Source organism: Pyxicephalus adspersus, chromosome 4 (genome assembly GCF_032062135.1).
Source record: "Pyxicephalus adspersus chromosome 4, UCB_Pads_2.0, whole genome shotgun sequence".
Lineage (NCBI taxonomy): Eukaryota > Metazoa > Chordata > Amphibia > Anura > Pyxicephalidae > Pyxicephalus > Pyxicephalus adspersus.
In genome coordinates, this window is record NC_092861.1 from 102,534,284 (window position 1) to 102,551,021 (window position 16,738).

General features: G+C 37.9%; 1 protein-coding gene across 3 annotated transcripts in view; it reads left to right on the top strand.

Moving 5' to 3' along the window:
* Positions 1-16,738, top strand: part of MTR (5-methyltetrahydrofolate-homocysteine methyltransferase) — a 316,459-nt gene that overhangs the window by 279,522 nt on the left and 20,199 nt on the right. For 2 of the 3 annotated variants that reach the window (XM_072409187.1, XM_072409190.1), the window contains 2 exons: positions 6,063-6,263; positions 6,827-7,019. In XM_072409187.1, coding sequence (XP_072265288.1) covers positions 6,063-6,263; positions 6,827-7,019 — 394 coding nt within the window. Of the gene's footprint in view, positions 1-6,062; positions 6,264-6,770; positions 7,020-16,738 lie in introns of all 3 variants that reach the window. The other variant, XR_011920422.1, reaches the window with a different exon arrangement.

Below are 16,738 nucleotides of genomic sequence, written 5' to 3' on the forward strand. Positions count from 1 at the left end.
AGAAGCTGGAGGCTTCTAGGGGCATAGTTCAGTGTTTAATTTATTTCAAAGTAGGCCTACACATGCACACTTGTAGTAACAGGTAAAATATAAAAAATATTAAAACTTTTAAAAGTTTATAAACTGTGTTATGTTGTGCGGCTCCAGACTATTTTTCTTTAGTGGAAGAGGAGGCAAAATGGCTCTTTTGATAGTAAAGGTTGCTGACCCCTGTACTAGACCCTTGTTCGGACATATTTCTGTAACTTACAGGTCTAAAATGTAAAAAAAAAAATTTCATGAAAAACAGTGTAATGCTTTTGGTACAGAAATCTAGACATCAGTGTAACGCCCAGGTGGTTAAGAATTTGTTTAAAGAACTAGTCTGCAAGTTAAAGAAAAGGACCCCCAAGGCTTTATTCTCTGGAATATTGCCCTGGGTACAGTTCATAGAAGCCGCAACTAAAAAAAAGTATATTCCTAGGGACCTTGTTTTTTCAAACAATGCAGCAGTGACCATAAAATGATTTAATTTCAAGTTGTAAACAGTTAGCAAACATCAGAAAGTAAAAAAACATTAAAAATTAAGAAAGCAAATTTTCCATTGTTAAAGGATGGCTCATTACTTTGATTGGGAATACTGTCTTAAACCTCCTGAGCGGTTCATTTCTTTCTGGATTTATATGTCTAAAAGCGGTACATTGTTTTTCATGAAAATTTTCATTTCATTGTAGGCCTGTAATTCTGCATAACGCACCAGATTATGTCCAAACAAGAATCTGAGTATAATAAAGTTTGAATCTCAAAATCATGTCAAAATAATAAATTAAATTTAATAATAAACTTTAAATAAAAACACAAAAATCTGATGTTTATCTGATTATTATAAACATTCCGGGGGTGGTATGTTTTAAAACAAGGGACAGCGCAGAGTCCAACATCACAATCTGGGCAGTAGAACCGGGTTTCTTTTTCTATTTTTCTCCCGGCGTCATCCTGCTTAGCTTAACACTCTACGCACATCCTCGTTGGCGCTTCCTTTCTTGCGGTTGGTGGTATATGATCCATAAAGTGACGACCAGTCAGGCGTTCTGGGTTTACCACTGTGGTAGCATGGCCTCCAGCTCTATCCATTTTTGCTGTTTGGTCCTTCAAACATATGGCCTTTCATTCTTTTGTTTGAAGAGAATGTAGGCATTCTAAAGATATTGTTCCACCAGATGTCTAAAGATTTTTTTATAATACTTTCTCTGTTGCTTTCTAACAGCTGGATAGAAAGTCATCGCCTGGTCGGCTCTGTCAACACCTCCCATGGTGCTGTTGTAATCCAGAACTACCTCTGGTTTGAGGATCTCTTTCCCACCCCTTGTTCTAGTCATAGCAGTGGTGGTGTTGTGTACAGTGCTCAAAAGGCAGACATCCTTTTTTGTCACGCCATCGCAGGGCCATCATTTTGCTTTTTTGCCAGGCAACTATTTCTCCCAGTCTTCAGCTTCTGTTTGGCAAACATGGATGGCATTTTGTGCCAGTTAGCCCCAACTGTCCCATAGGCATCTGTTTTGTGCTTGATCAAGAACTCAAATAATTTAGGTGAACTGTAAAAATTATCAGTAGTAACACAATATCCTTGATTGAGCAAAGGCTCAATTAGCGACAGGACAGATGATGTTATCACTTCATAGCTGCTAAATCTGAGGCTAAATTTTGTGCCTCTCCCAGTGTATATTAGGGTGTTCCAGATATACCCTGTTGCTGATTCGCACAGCATAAATGATTTGACTCTGAATCTGGCTTTCTTAGATGCTATGTATTGGATCCAGCTGAGCTTCCCCTTGTAGGCCCCTTAGACTTTCGTCTATGCTTTTTTCTCTTTGTGGCACATAGCTGTCTCTAAAGTTCTCCCACGTCATCTGATAGACCTTCAAAAAATTTTTTTAGCTTGGTTGGAGGATGAGTGGTCTTATCAAAAGTGTCATTATTGGTGAAATGTAAGTATTTCAAGATCAGGCCAATACCATTTCTGCAGGGGTTGCGACTCCCCCCCCCCCCCCCCCCACACACACACACACACCCTGGAGAATAATTAGCCCAAGAAATAACCAAATACTCTTTTCAGTGACAGGTTCCCATTTCGCTTTCCCGGAACTAGGCTCAGGGTACCTAAAAATAGAATCAAGCGTTACAGTACTGTAATCTGATTGTCAACTAAAAAAGAAACACTTACCTTGTCCCCACAGCTCCTCGGGAGATCCGGAGACGTCTTCTCTCTTCTGTCTTCACCCGGTGTGTGCACAGACGATCTCCGGGGTTTCCCAATGATGTCGGTGCAGGCGGGAGGCGGGGCGGGCAATTCAAATCATTTTGTATTGGATTCAATACAAAATAGCTGTCAATACAAAGAAATCTTTATTATATTTTTATATATATATATATATATATATATATATTATTAATATTATTAAAGCTACTGTACAGTTATTGCATTATACAGATTTTTTTTTTTTTGCATGGAAATACGGAGAGAATTAGAATTCTCTGCGTACACGTCCCTTGGCGATTCCTGATGATGACGGTGCTTGCGCTCGTCGACGGGGGGTGGGAAAAATAAATATTTTTTATTGGATTCAATACAAACTCCTGTATCCAATCCAATACAAAAAAATACAAAATATATTTATGTGGTTTTGTCTATAGGTATGTGATGTTCGACTCTGTGCTGCCCCGTTTTAAAATTTACCACACTAGGGAGGTGTTTTAGAAAAATATAGCACTATATAGTATACAGAATTATTGCATTTTCAGTATTTTTGATTTGTTTATGCCTTCTTTTTTACGCTGATTTTTATGTTTTTTTTATTTAATTTTATTATCAAATTTAATTATTTTTTTACATGATTGTGTGTTTCAAACTTTATTATATTCAGGATATCTACTAGACCCTTGTTTGGACATATTTCGGTAAGTTACAGGTCTACAATATAAAAAAAAATGTCATAAATAAACAATGTACCGCTTTTGGTACAGAAATCTAGACACCAGTGAAACGTCAAGGAGGTAAAGAACATAAAAGGAGGAATTCAAAAATTCAAAATGAAGGAAAAAATGCAAAAGAATGTACAGAAAACCCACAATTTAAAAAAAAACCCTGGCGGTCTAGGTCATTGTTGTTTAATATTTTAGGCCATTCATTTTTAGGAATAACTCCCGGGTATGATAGTTTGAAACACAAATAATAATATAATAATTAATTATAAATAATTTTATAAATTAAATTATAAATAAAATTAACTCTTTCAAAAATTTAATTGTTTTTTTAATTTGTCCAAACAAGGGTACAATAATAAAATAAACTTTTGGATTTATTATTTATTTGGATTTATTTTATTTTTGATCACTGTGGTCAATGTTTTAAAAGCCTCCCCGGCATACCAACTCTTCACGCATCACAGGATGTGAGGCAGAAGCCAGCTGGAGATTGCTGAGGAACGCTGCTGGATCGAGGGGAGCAGGTAGGTTTTTTTTTTCATACCCCGAGTGTGGCTCCGGGTTACCGCTTTTGGTATGTAAAATTCACTCCGAGCTACACTCGGGAATTACGCCTGGGAGGTTGAGAGAGGAGGCAAAATATAGTGCCCTTTTTGCGGCAAAGCTAGACCCCCGTGTTCCCCCAGTGGTGAAAAACACCATTGTTGGGGAAGAGGGTGTCATCACCAGATGACCTTGTCACAGATACCTCTTCCTCACTAAAGGGCAGGCGTCTCTCTCCTGCACATGTGGGCAGTTCTGAGCCCGGGCCTGCTTTTCCAGATTTAATGAGTATCGCCCCTCCTGTTGGACAATCAGGAAATAGTCTCTTAATTGCCCTTGACTATCTAGCTAGCTCAGACACAGAACTCTGCGTTCATGCAGTGTGTCTCCTCCAGTGCCAAGCCCCCTAGCACTGCTGAGCATTTCCTCTAGACCTGTTTTTTAATTCAGTGTTTTTCCTGTCCAGCTCCAGTGTTAACCCCTTATTGCCCAGTCTGGTGTTTCCCTGCCTGTTTCATTGTGCTGTCCCATTGTTCCTCTGTGTCTGCAGTGATTCCCGTGTCACCTGTGCTTCATGGTGCTTCCTGTTTCTCCCATGTTCCCTTTGTGTCTGCGGTGGCCCCCGTATCACAGGTGTCTATTTCCTGGATTTCTGGTTCTTGACCTCTTGGTTTGTTGCTGACCTCTCTTGCTTGCTGCCTGCCTCGATCCTGGTCTTCCTTGACAGTTCTCCCTCCTAGCGTCTTGGTACCATGGATCATACTGCCCACCCTGGTGTGCCCTAGGACCACAATCAGCAGCACAAGGTCCTCACCACTAGAGGCCCTGGAGAAGACCTGATTGCTGGTTAGATCCAGTGCTTTGGCCCTTCTTAGGGCACACACCACTTCTGTGCAAGCTGTAGCAACCCCTCCATCCCCCTAAGCGTGACAGACCCTGGTATTGTGGGGGTCTGTGGGCAGGGAACTTATTGGATTCTGTAAGCCCATTTATTAGGGTGAGTTCCAGATACCCATCCCCTCACCCTGTGGAATGAGTACAAAGGTATATATTATGGCATGCCCATTCCCAGGAATTGTTAAATCAGCCATAGAAAAACAAGACAACACATAAGTAAACAAAAAAAAAATACCTTTGGTAGGGTCAAGCAAATGTATAAATTTAGGATCCTGCAATGATCCATCCCATGCCAGCTGTTCTCTCGGAACACAATGGTGGGAACCCTTGGTAGTAGTCAATGCTGCAAGAGAACAGTTTTTACTTTGGTTTCAACTTGTACTTTGGTTCCCTGCTGTAAAATGTGAAATATCGAATTTTGTAATTTTTTTTATCTTAAAAGTGCTTTATTGGATGGGTACACAGCAGTAATGAGGGGATAGAACAATATGCAACAATACAATGCATGCAACAATATTAGGATATGCAACAATATTGAGGCCGTGGCCAATACATTTTTGGTAGCAAGGGGTTCAAAATGACCCAAGATAATATCCTCCCTCACCATAACACCATTATGCACAGCCTGGACCATTGATGCAAGGCAGGATGGATTCATGCTTCCATGTTGTTGATGCCGAATTTTGATGCTGCTCAGTCCAAATATCAGAGCAGAATTTGAGACTCCTCAGCACAGGCAACTCTTTTCTAATCTTTTCTTCCCTGCACAAATTTTACCTATAGCCCATCTGCTTTGTTTCGTATGTTGTGTTCAGAGATGCTCCTCGGGTTGTAACTAGGGTTTAAGTTACTGTTGCTGCTTATCATCAGCTCAAACCAGTCTAGCCATTCTCCCCTGACCACTGAGACATTTTTGCCAAACGTGTTTCTGCTCCCTGGATATTTCACCTATTTTGGACCTTTCTCCATAAACCCTAAAGGTGTTTCTACATAGAGATTCCATCAGAGCAACAGTTTCTGAAATACTCAAACTAGCCCACCTGATGTCAACAACTATGACGCATTTAAAGTAGTTTAACCCCCCCTAGCGGTAATCCCGAGTAAAAGCAGTAATCCCAAGTCACACTCGAGGTTGCTTTAAACTTTACTTTTTTTTTAGGTTGCTAAAAACCCACTTTACCTTGCTCTGTCAGCATCCCCCAGCATCCTGCTGGTCCCCGCAGGTCCTGGGGACAAGTCCTTCCTCTTCGATCCCCAGCCGGCGACTGCAGAGACGTTCCCTGGGGTATCCCGGTGGCGTGGGTGCATGTGTCAGTGCGGGCGGGAGGATCGGCGGGAAAATCAAATAATTTTTTATTGGATTCAATACAAAATGGCTGTAGTGAGTCCAATACCAAGAAATCTTTGTATAATATATACTATATATAAGCAGGTAAATGTCTACTTGCCTAAATGCATTGGTGCCAGTCTTGGCTGATTAGATATGTGCATTTTACAAGTAGTTCAAAGGGAGTACCTAATAAAGCGGCCGGTGAATATTATGTTTTTTGTTTTTGTTGGAGGGGGATCTTTAAATGCTTTTATATTGTCAGAGTTTTGCTGGACAGAATGAGAATAATGAATATAAAGAAAATTGATATATTGTGTTTGTGTTTTAGGCTGAGAAAGATTCTGCATCGACAGACCCCTACTACTGCCTGTCTGACTTCATTGCACCTCAGGAATCTGGGATACGTGACTACATGGGTGTTTTTGCTGTAGCCATTTTTGGTGTGGAGGACTTGAGCAAAGCTTATGAGCTCAAAGGGGATGACTACAACAGTATCATGATCAAAGCCCTTGGGGACAGGCTAGCTGAGGTAAACCAAAGACAGATGGGTTTTAAACCTGAACTCTTACCAAAATGCATGTAACACACATTACTGTTATTTTTTACTTCTAAAGTGTCAACATATACCACAGTACTGTAGAATAAATAGGGACTGCTGATGACAAACTTGGATACATTATAAGTACAAGGTATGATACAGGAGGTTAAATCTAATGGAGCTTACAATGTAAAGCTATCTATACATTTCAGATTATAGCTGCCTGAGAACAGTAATGCTAGTCTTGGATCAAAATCCGTTGGTCTTACTGCTGCACAAGAAATAAAATGAAGTACATAAGTAAATAAAATGAAGTACAAAAAAGTGTACTATGTATTATTATGTACTATAATGTACTATAATGTACTATGTTTTTTTTTTTTCTTTTAAATATTAACTGCATAATATGTTGTAAAGTTTTTGTACTATGTTCACATTTACATTATGCAGTTAAGTTGTTCTACCTTTGTTTTTTATGTTTATAATATGTGTTTGCAGTGCAAGATCCTGTTTGTCACATTGTTGAAAGTTTTTTTTTTTTGTCTATTAATGAGGCATTTGCAGAAGAACTTCATGAGAAGGTCAGAAAAGAGCTGTGGGGTTACTGCAGCTCCGAAGACTTGAGTGTTGATGATTTGCGCAAGATACGATATCAAGGCATTCGTCCAGCCATGGGTTACCCCAGCCAGCCAGATCACACAGAGAAGCTTACCATGTGGAATCTGGCAAAAATAGAGGAGGCAACAGGTAAATTACACATGAAATAAAAATCTTCCTTGTTTCAGCTGTTAGTTTGTGTCATAACCTGTTAGATATAATTTTATTTGTAAAATAGTGAATGCCTGTTCCTTTTTTGAATTACCGGACACATGGGTACAGTTATACCAGGATTTAAATAAAAATATTCACAAGTGGAAAACATTTACGACAGAAATCTTTTCAGCAGACATCCCAGTAAATGCACTCCAATATCTGACCGTGCAATGCGCAGGGAAATTGCAAAAATAAGAAGGGCTTCGTATCATAGGTATAGTATTTAAAGGTCTCAGATAACATGTTAAAATTTGTGACAGTACAATTAGGAAACGACTGAACACGTATAGCTTGTTTGGAAGTGTTGCCAAAAGAAACCCTCTTATTTCTTTAAAAGACATGGCAGCGTGTTAGGTTTACAAAGTTGCATCTGACCATACAACAAGACTTCTGGAAAAATGCCCTTTGGATAGATGAGACCAAAGTGGAGATGGCCATGTTTCACAGTCCAGCATTTGGTGTGGCATATGGTGATGGCATATCAACACAAACAACTCAACCAACTGTCCGACACAATGGTGGAGAGGTGATGTTTAAGGCTTGTTTTTTAAGCCACATGATCTTGAGCGCTGAGTCAACAATTAACCCTTCTGTATACAAAAGTATTAGAGATTAGAGTCAAATGTAAGGATAACTCCGCAACAGCTAAAGCTTGGCTGAAATCGAGTCATGCAACAAGAAAATGATCCCATGCACTCCGGCAAATCTACTACAGAATAGCTAAAAAAAGAAAATAATGAAGATGTTGCAATGGTTCAGTTTAAGTCCAGACCTCAATCTGATTAAAATGCTGTGGCAGGACCTTACAAGGGCTGTCCATAATTGAATGCCAGTGAACCTCAATGAATTTTAAGCAATGTTATAAAAAAAAGGACCAAAATTCCTCCCCAACAATGGGCTTGATTTATTAGTGTTCCAGCAAACCTAGAAAGGATTTATTAAAAGTAAATTGCTATTTGTTATCCTCCTTGGTGGTCTGATTATATAAGTATTTTTTTTAAATGTCAAAGCCGTACATTTAAAAATGTACGGCTTTGACATTTAAAATACTTAAAATTTCCCGTCTGGTCCTGCCCCCCCAGCCGTACTCTCCCATGCACACGTCCCATGCCCGCCCGGCATCTGCGTCTCCTGGCCTTGTGTTCCCAACGTTTACACACCGAGGACACAGATGCTGGGCGGTATTGTCAGGAGACGCAGATGCCGGGCATCGCTCCAGGACGTGGGGACCAGGTAAGCTTTCAAATCCCATTTACAATTCCACTCCGAGTGTGGTTCGGGCTTACTGCTTTTGGTACTGAAAATTAACCCCGAGAAACCCCAAATACCGCCAGGGAGGTTAGTCAATGTTTTCAATCCTGGACCATATCTATTCCAGGTTTGCTTGATCACCAGGTTTACTGGTTAAAGTGTATCTTCTCCAGTCTTGGAGAGCTTTAATAAATCAAGCCCAATGTGAGACACTGATAAAGTAATACAGAAAAAAAATCAATTCTAAGTTTCTTCTAAAGGTTACCTGCTACTAAATCATGAGGTGTATTTAGATTTTCACACATGGCTTCTCCTATTTAGATAATTTTGTTAATAAATATGGTGGACTCTATGGTGTTGTACATCAGATGATTTAAATAGATTAATTTAAATTCAGAAATCAATTCAGATCAATTTAGATTTAAATAATTATAGAGGGAGTGCTCATGCACAGGTGCCAATGCAGGATGTTTCCTGAGCTGCTATTCTTCTGCCTCCTAGCCCAGCAAACTGCAACAGAGCAACCTCCAATAGCACAGGGAAGCCAGTACAGATCCTGCCCCCACACAGTAGGATGGCCAGGAAGTCGGGCAACAAACAAAAAGAAAGTGGAGCCTGCTCCCAGCTAGTTTTAGTTTAGGTCCGGTTTAGGTAAATTAAAACAAAATTTTGCAAAGTCATGTGAAGATGTTGCAGGTAGCAGCCAAAATCAGGCATGGGCAGTGTTGAGACTGTTGATCTCACATGTGCGCTTTTTTAAAAATGTGTACATCCAGGGGGAGGGGCCATTTTATATGGCTTTGAGAGCAACAAGTAAAAATGATGCTAACAAGCCTGCAAAGTTAGGTGAAAGGTGTTTGGAGGCGTCTTACAAAAAAAAAAGCTTCCTGTTTTTTTAATTATTTTTAAAAATAATTAAGATGGCTGCTTGAACTCTCGCTCCGCCGAGTGTTCCCTTGAACAGCAACCTACCAATCTTTTTAGCAACTGTTAGACACTCCTATCATCTTATACACACCCTCTGGGTTCCAAATATGCCTAAACGACCCAATGGTAACACCCACTGAGGCAACTCACTATCTTTTCTCCTGCTACTGTGACTTTAGAGGATGGCCATGTTACCTCACATAAGGATGGAGGAAAATGTTTCAGATAGCACATTGAAATACATGCTGGTATCATTTAGGAATTTTATTCATGGAGATCTCTCCCCTCTACTGACCAGACTTGATTGGACTATCCAAGATGTTGGGAATAGTGTCCACTGTGTTGATAAACTAGTTGAATACTCTCAGGCTCACAATCCGCTAAGTATTCCTCTAGGATCCAGTGCCTTAAAACAAAACTTGCAGACAGATCTTGCAATAACAATATTAAATTCAGAGCCATTCTGGAATCGGTCACTCCTAGAGAACTTAATACATTTATTTGCAAATTATTCCATGCACTTTTGTCTCCAATTACTCCAGCAAATTTAGTGATTGGTAGAGCACATCGCCTTCCCAAGCCACTGCATCTGCCTAATCACACGCCTTGTGATGTTCGAGCAATAATTCATTTTTTCCATATAAAAGAACAAGCAATGAAAGACATGTACAACCCTCCTTCACATACTATACATCTTTATAAATCCTTCTTATACATTACTGAAGTACTCCAAACTCACAATATTCCTTACAAGTAGAAATACCATACCAACCTACTGATTTCATATCAAGGGAAAATTTCTTCAAAGACACCCCCACCTGCCTAACACTGGAGTAGTATTCCAGCTCAATATATCTGTTGTAAACAAGCAATGTATGACGGGTATTTTTACTTAGTGGTCCCTACCATGACTGTCCTTATCCAGCATCTATTCAATATAATATGGAACACCGAAAAACACATTCTTCCCAGTTGCACATCTGTTTTGAAACATCCACTACACGTCCAGATTACTTACCTCTTCTCCAATCAAAACTGTTATGCAATCAATTCAATTTCCTTCATTGAACTTGATGGACTTATGTCTTTTTTTTAACCTAACCTACTATGTAACTATGATTGCTCCTCATAAAGTGGGATTTATCCATGGTTGCTAAGCTCCTGATGCCACCAGACGTATTCTTCATTTCAACATGATCACCAACATCAGACCCCCACAATATTTTTATCCTTAGATGCTGAAAAAGATTTTGATAGTACAGTGGGGCTTCCTTAGGCAGGTCCTCCTAAAATTTGGATTTTCAGGCTGGATTTTGACAGCCATTATGGCTTTATGTTCCATTCCCTCAGCTAAAATCCTTGTTAACCTCCCTGGCGGCATAAATAATTAAGTATTTTTAAATGTCAAAGCGATACATTTGACATTTAAAAATACTTCCTATTTTATATTTCCCTATTTTAATGCCCATAAATCTAACAAAACCAGAAAAAAACTTTAGGGACTTTTTAGGCACAATCAACTTCCACCCATTGTATTAAAAAATCTGAACAATAACTTTATTAGAAATAAACAATACACATTAATATTAAAACCGTGCATACACAAAAATCATAAAAAGATATAGATAGCAATGAAGAAATACTTATGGTCAGACATATGTCTGTTTTTTCAGGATAAAAAACATGAGAACTACAATTCAACATGTTATAATAAATCTTAATGTATGCACAAAACATAACGCAGTAAATTTAGAATTTAAATGCAAGAAAGAAAAAAAAAATATGATCTCATTGGATTGAGGGCTATCAGCGAGGCGCATGGATCTTCCCAGAAAAATGGTGCTAGTGTTGAACACATTCGGGGGCAGGAAACCAGGAAAGACTTGGTACTGAAGGTGATTTGGTTAAAATTCCCAATGGGACAAAAGCTTACTAAAATGTAATAATTCTAATTTATTCATTCTAAAATTCTAATATGAATTACAAATAGGTGGTATGGGTATGCTAATAGTGTATATCCCAAAACAACCTTATATTACTTTTAAATGGTATGTACTAACTACGCAGTCCTGGATAGACCCCTGGTGTTATTCCTTTTTACACACAAAAACAGCCTCCATATCTCAAACTTTACACTATTATCAGTCTCAAAATCTGTAAGAGTTGTACATTTTTTCTAGTGAATAAAGGTTTACTCATATCAAACCAATAATATTCACTAGTATACATAATTCTTTAAAAGTCCGTCAGTCCTCCACAAATGCCTAAACCACCTCATATATAATGATGATCAGTCCTCCTCAAACATACGGCCTCATATTTAATTGTAACCTTTCTATTCAATTGTAGCCACCTAAAGTATACTTTCTATAAAGTTCAGGAGCCCCGATCATTGCCAGCCACCTGTTTTCCTGCTGCTTCCCAATATATGTGAGTCGCAATGGCCCGCGGCATCCTACATGACCGCTGCAGGCTCCACCCCATCCATTCACTGCCGAAAGATGAATGCCAAGCATACCACGTGGCATGAGTTTTTTTGATTGTATTCAGCAAAATTATTTTAATTCACAATGGAGGCAAGTCCATCAATCATTCCATTTTTGGACATTCAAATTTAAATAAATTCCAGTAAGATAATAGGTACAAAACATTAACATTTCAGTAAATGCTTCTGTAATAAAATGACAAAATTCTTCACTATATTGTTTTACTTTTTTTTTTAGACACCAAATACCCTTCCTCATTATTCACAATTTTAGGGCACATCATTACATATTGTTCATTATCCATTACCACTGCAAGTCTGCCCTTGTCGGAAGACTTAATCACTAATTGTTTTTCCGTGATTAAGCGCAAAATGTTGTGCTCTAGTAGCTTTTAATACAGGATCAGATTGTTTAAATGTGGTTGACTCATCATTACAATTGAAAAACATAGCTTATTTATTTTCATTCAAAAGTTGTAAAAGGTCATTTAACATTCTGGAATCCACCGCTTTATATCCAGTAAGACCAGGAAGTGGACTCTGTTTATCAGAGGGTTAATTTTCGTACATTACTCGATAAAAAAGGTTACACGCAAATAGATGTAAACCTTTTAAAAATTAAAATTCATCTACATTATCTGATTGACAGAAGCTTAAACCCCTCTGTAATATTTTATTCATTTTTTGTTAACACATAATGTGAAGATTTATAATACTTAATCTGCTTTTTGGGGGCCCATCCTATTTTGTGCTGATTAATTGCCTGAAAATGGAGGGCAGGAAGGTGAAGGAAATAAGAGTTCCTATATCATTAGGATCTAAAGATGTGAGTGATCTGTTTTTTGGGATAACTGATTATGATGAAATTAAATTTTTATCATTTTGTGTGACATTAGTGTTAGGTACTAGTGTAGTGGTGTCCGTGATAAATACATTTTTTTATCATTTCATTGATCAATTCTAAAATGTGCTAGTTAGTTGTGCCTCAAAAATCCTAAAACTTTTTTATGGTTTTGTTGGATTTGCATTATATGGGGATGTGGCCATTCTGTTAAAACTTCCCCTGATATGGCCATTTTACACCTGGAATTAGAAAGATTCCCTGTACAAACTGGAATCCCAATAATTCATTTACTCATAGCAGCTATGTTACAAATCTTACGATTGTGAAAAACACCAGATCCCCCCTCATTCAATAAAACTGTATTAGACCTTAATCTTTAATGTTCATATGAAGGCATGTTTGCTTTTAAACAGTTTCCCAAGAAACTATTTCTGCATAATTAGAAATGTTGGCTAGACAACCCTTAATGTAATATTCCATTGCATTAGGTTTTTCTTGTTACTGATACATTCTTACTAACCCTATATGGTTTGTTACTGTAGTTACATATTGTAATTTTTTTCTCTTAAGATGTATTTCTATGGATGTTTTTTCCCTGATCCTTGACCCCTACTCCTTCCCCTTTCTTCCCTATTGACTTTGACCCTTTCTTTTATACTAAGCAGCCTCTCGGCCTGATATTTGCATGTGTTTTGAATTTATGTAATGATTCCAAATGTACAATGTATCATATACATGTTCAACTTTCTCTTTGTCTTTGTTTTATTGTATCCAACTTATATACCAATAAAATTAAAGATGTAAAAAAAGGTGGGGGAGGGGTGAAGGAGGCTATCCGCAAAACGGTCTCTGTGTAGTGGTTCAATGTCTGGTTTTATTTTTTTGGGGGCCAGTTCTGGATATGGAGTTTATTTTATGGTTCATGCAATACATTCTCCCACTTATCGGTTTTCCTATATTGTGAATCTAAAGTTTGAACCTGAGTTGGTTGAGCTTGAGTCTACCTTTAACAAATGAGTGACATTGGTTTTGATGGTTCAGAGCCAGTTCCACGTTACAGTGATGAGTTCATGATCAGGTGTTTGGGTTTGGACAGGTACTCCTGTGATAGATATTTATATATGATAATTACATCTCTCTTGAAAATAGGACCTGCCAGGGATGAGCAATTTGCATGGACTGTAGTTGTTTTTATATGTTTAATGTATGTATGTTCTCTGTATATTAGGGATGAACTCCTTTTTGAAGTATCCAGGTATGGGTCTCGTGCAAAATTAAAAATTGAATCCTGATCAAGCGAGTTGCAGAGTGTCTTGCATTGCTGCCATAAATGTTATCTGGTTTGTGTTTTGGATGTACACATTGTGGAATGTGATCAGTTTGGTGTCCATTTTACTCTGTAAAAATAAAAAAGAATTCTACCTCCTGTGCCTCTAATTGTGACTGAGATCTAGAAAAATAACTGTACTCATGTATTTCTATAGTAAGCTTCATGTCTAGGTAATATGCTGGTAGCAAATAAGGAACCTCACTGGTCACAGCAGTGTGCAAATTCTTTAGAAAAGGAACTGACCTAGGGCAGGGGGTGGAGGGTTAACTGCTGATAAAACAGTATTTGATACCTGTTTAAGTGCTTTGAAATTTTAAAGTTTGAAAAGACCATTAGCAATACAGAAAAGAAAGTGTTGAATAGTAAAATGGTGCAAGGATGTTTTACTATGGATCTGTCCTGCAGTTTGTAGTACATTGATCATGTCTGTGGTAAAGAGTATGCTCTGAAGGTTGGGAACCTAGCAGGTGTTACGGTTTTTCCTAAAATGTCTGTAAACATGTTAGTTATAGGTTCTAGCAGGAAGTATAGTATGATTCTCACTTCTATCAGATGGAAAGGGAGGTTCTCTGTCAGTTTATGTTCTTTAGGGAAAAATTAAAACGGATATTCCATGCTTCTAAGTATCAAATGCATTAGAGGATGTCCCTTTGAAGGGTCACTAGGTTTATTTTGTTGGCTATCACAACCCTCAATATACTCCTATATATGCTTTCTATATACTTTTTAAAAAAAAAGTGTGTGTTCTCTTTCTAAATTAGCAAACACAAGGTAAGACATGTGTAGCATTTCATGTCAGTCTTTCGTGTACAATACAGCTACTATGCAAATGTCTGACTGAAGTCATTATATACAGAATTCTAAAAGGGGTTTGATGCCAAATTCTGATTCCAGAGGGTGTGTTTTTTTTTTCTTTACCATGTATAGATTCATGTAGGCCCTTGATTTGATAGTATGCCTTCTTCCTCTCTTTAGTTCATCCGTTAAGGGCATTTAGGCTATAAGGTGTGTTGGAGAAAGATGATAGCTGCATCTATCTATTTTTTCATTACTACTTGACATGATTGTAGGAGCTCATTAGTTGTCCTGTTTAGGCCTTGGCACATTTGCATTGTGTCTGGTTTTCTGAGTAGTCAAGATTGGACATATCATGAATGCCTGGGAGAAGGTTCCAAGAGAGTTTAAACTCTATCAAGGATTTGTTACCTTTGCTTGTAGTTCTGTGGTGGTAATCTTACAGTTTCTCCCTGGTGCGGCAGGAATAGAGGTAAACTTCCCTGTATGTACAGGCAAGCTTCTTTTAGTACACTAGATATACTGACCTAAATCAGTGTTCAGATCCCTTACAAGTGCCAATTTCTCTAGGGGTCATCTAATTTAGTGCCACTCATTAGCTGACCGAACAATCCTCAGTTCTCCCTTTCCTCTAGTATTGCTCCTTTATTGTGAGAGTGCAATCACTATTATTATTACTCAGAATTTACAGTTAGGTCCATAAATATTTGTACACATACATCTTCCACATACAAGCCCCCCCCCCCCCCCCAAATCAGCTCTAGGCCTTTGTTAAGGCGATCTCCTATTGATCCCAGATCAATTTTCCCTCTTTCTGATCACTTCTGTTTACAGCGCTGGAAGAGTATGTAACACACCCAATTTAATGTGTGGTTAGATCACTTTAAAAACTTTATTGTTTGCACACAGTTTATATAACAGTTCAAAGGCATGATCAGTGCATGATCACATGACTACAGACAATTAGCAGACATAACAGATGTCCTTGTTCTCCTGGTTCTCTTAGAACAAGATATTTTTGTCAAAGTAACAGATATATAGCCGTAGGGAGGAAAGGAAGAGTTTTAAGGCAAAAGGGGGGGAAGCGGACGCTGGTTTACTGATAAGAAGAATACAACTAGTTTCAAAATAATTCAATCATCTACAAAACATAACAAAAATACAAAAATAATTAACTTCAAGAATCAGCAAAATTCCTCAGCTACTTTCAGCCTTTTATCTGCTTAATTAATAATGACATAATGAAGGAATAGCTCCCACAAGCCCATGAAATAGCCTTTGAGTCAATTGTCCAATTTATTTTGAGCCCCTGAAATGAAGTGATTGTGTAAAAAAACTTTAGTTCCTCACATTTTTATGCAATCTTTTTGTTCAACCCACTGAATTAAAGCTGAAAGTCTGCAGTTCAACTGCATCTGAGTTGTTTCATTTAAAATTAATTGTAGAACCAAAATTAGAAAAAAGTTGTCTCTGTCTAAATATTTATGGACCTAACTGTAGATAGTGCCTACATATTATGCAGCTCTAATGTCCCTACCTCCTTCATGTGTCTTTAATACAGTCTAGCCAATCAATCACTAGACATCAAAAAGGAAGTGTCATCATCACACAGGAATTCACATGGATGGTGGACCACGCTGTAAATAATGAAAGGCTGGAGGAGACCTATAGCTGAAGTCTCATGTAACTGTGGCATATATAAATATATATATATATATATATATATATATATATATATGTGTGTGTGTGTGTGTAAATACCAGGAATGGTTGTTTAGGTCAGAATGACTTGATAAGAAGAAAGTTGATGCTGTTATGCCCCCACAGGTCATGAGAATGAAAGCACCTGTAATATACAAAATATAGTATCATACCAACAATTTAAGTTTCTTACAGTATAATGTAACAAGGAAGTTTAGCGAAAATGAGCTAGCAATGTTTGTTACAATATGATTGGTTAAGATCAGTGTTTAATTGTTAACTAAATATCATAGAATTAAATTCTGACATAAATGTCTTGGC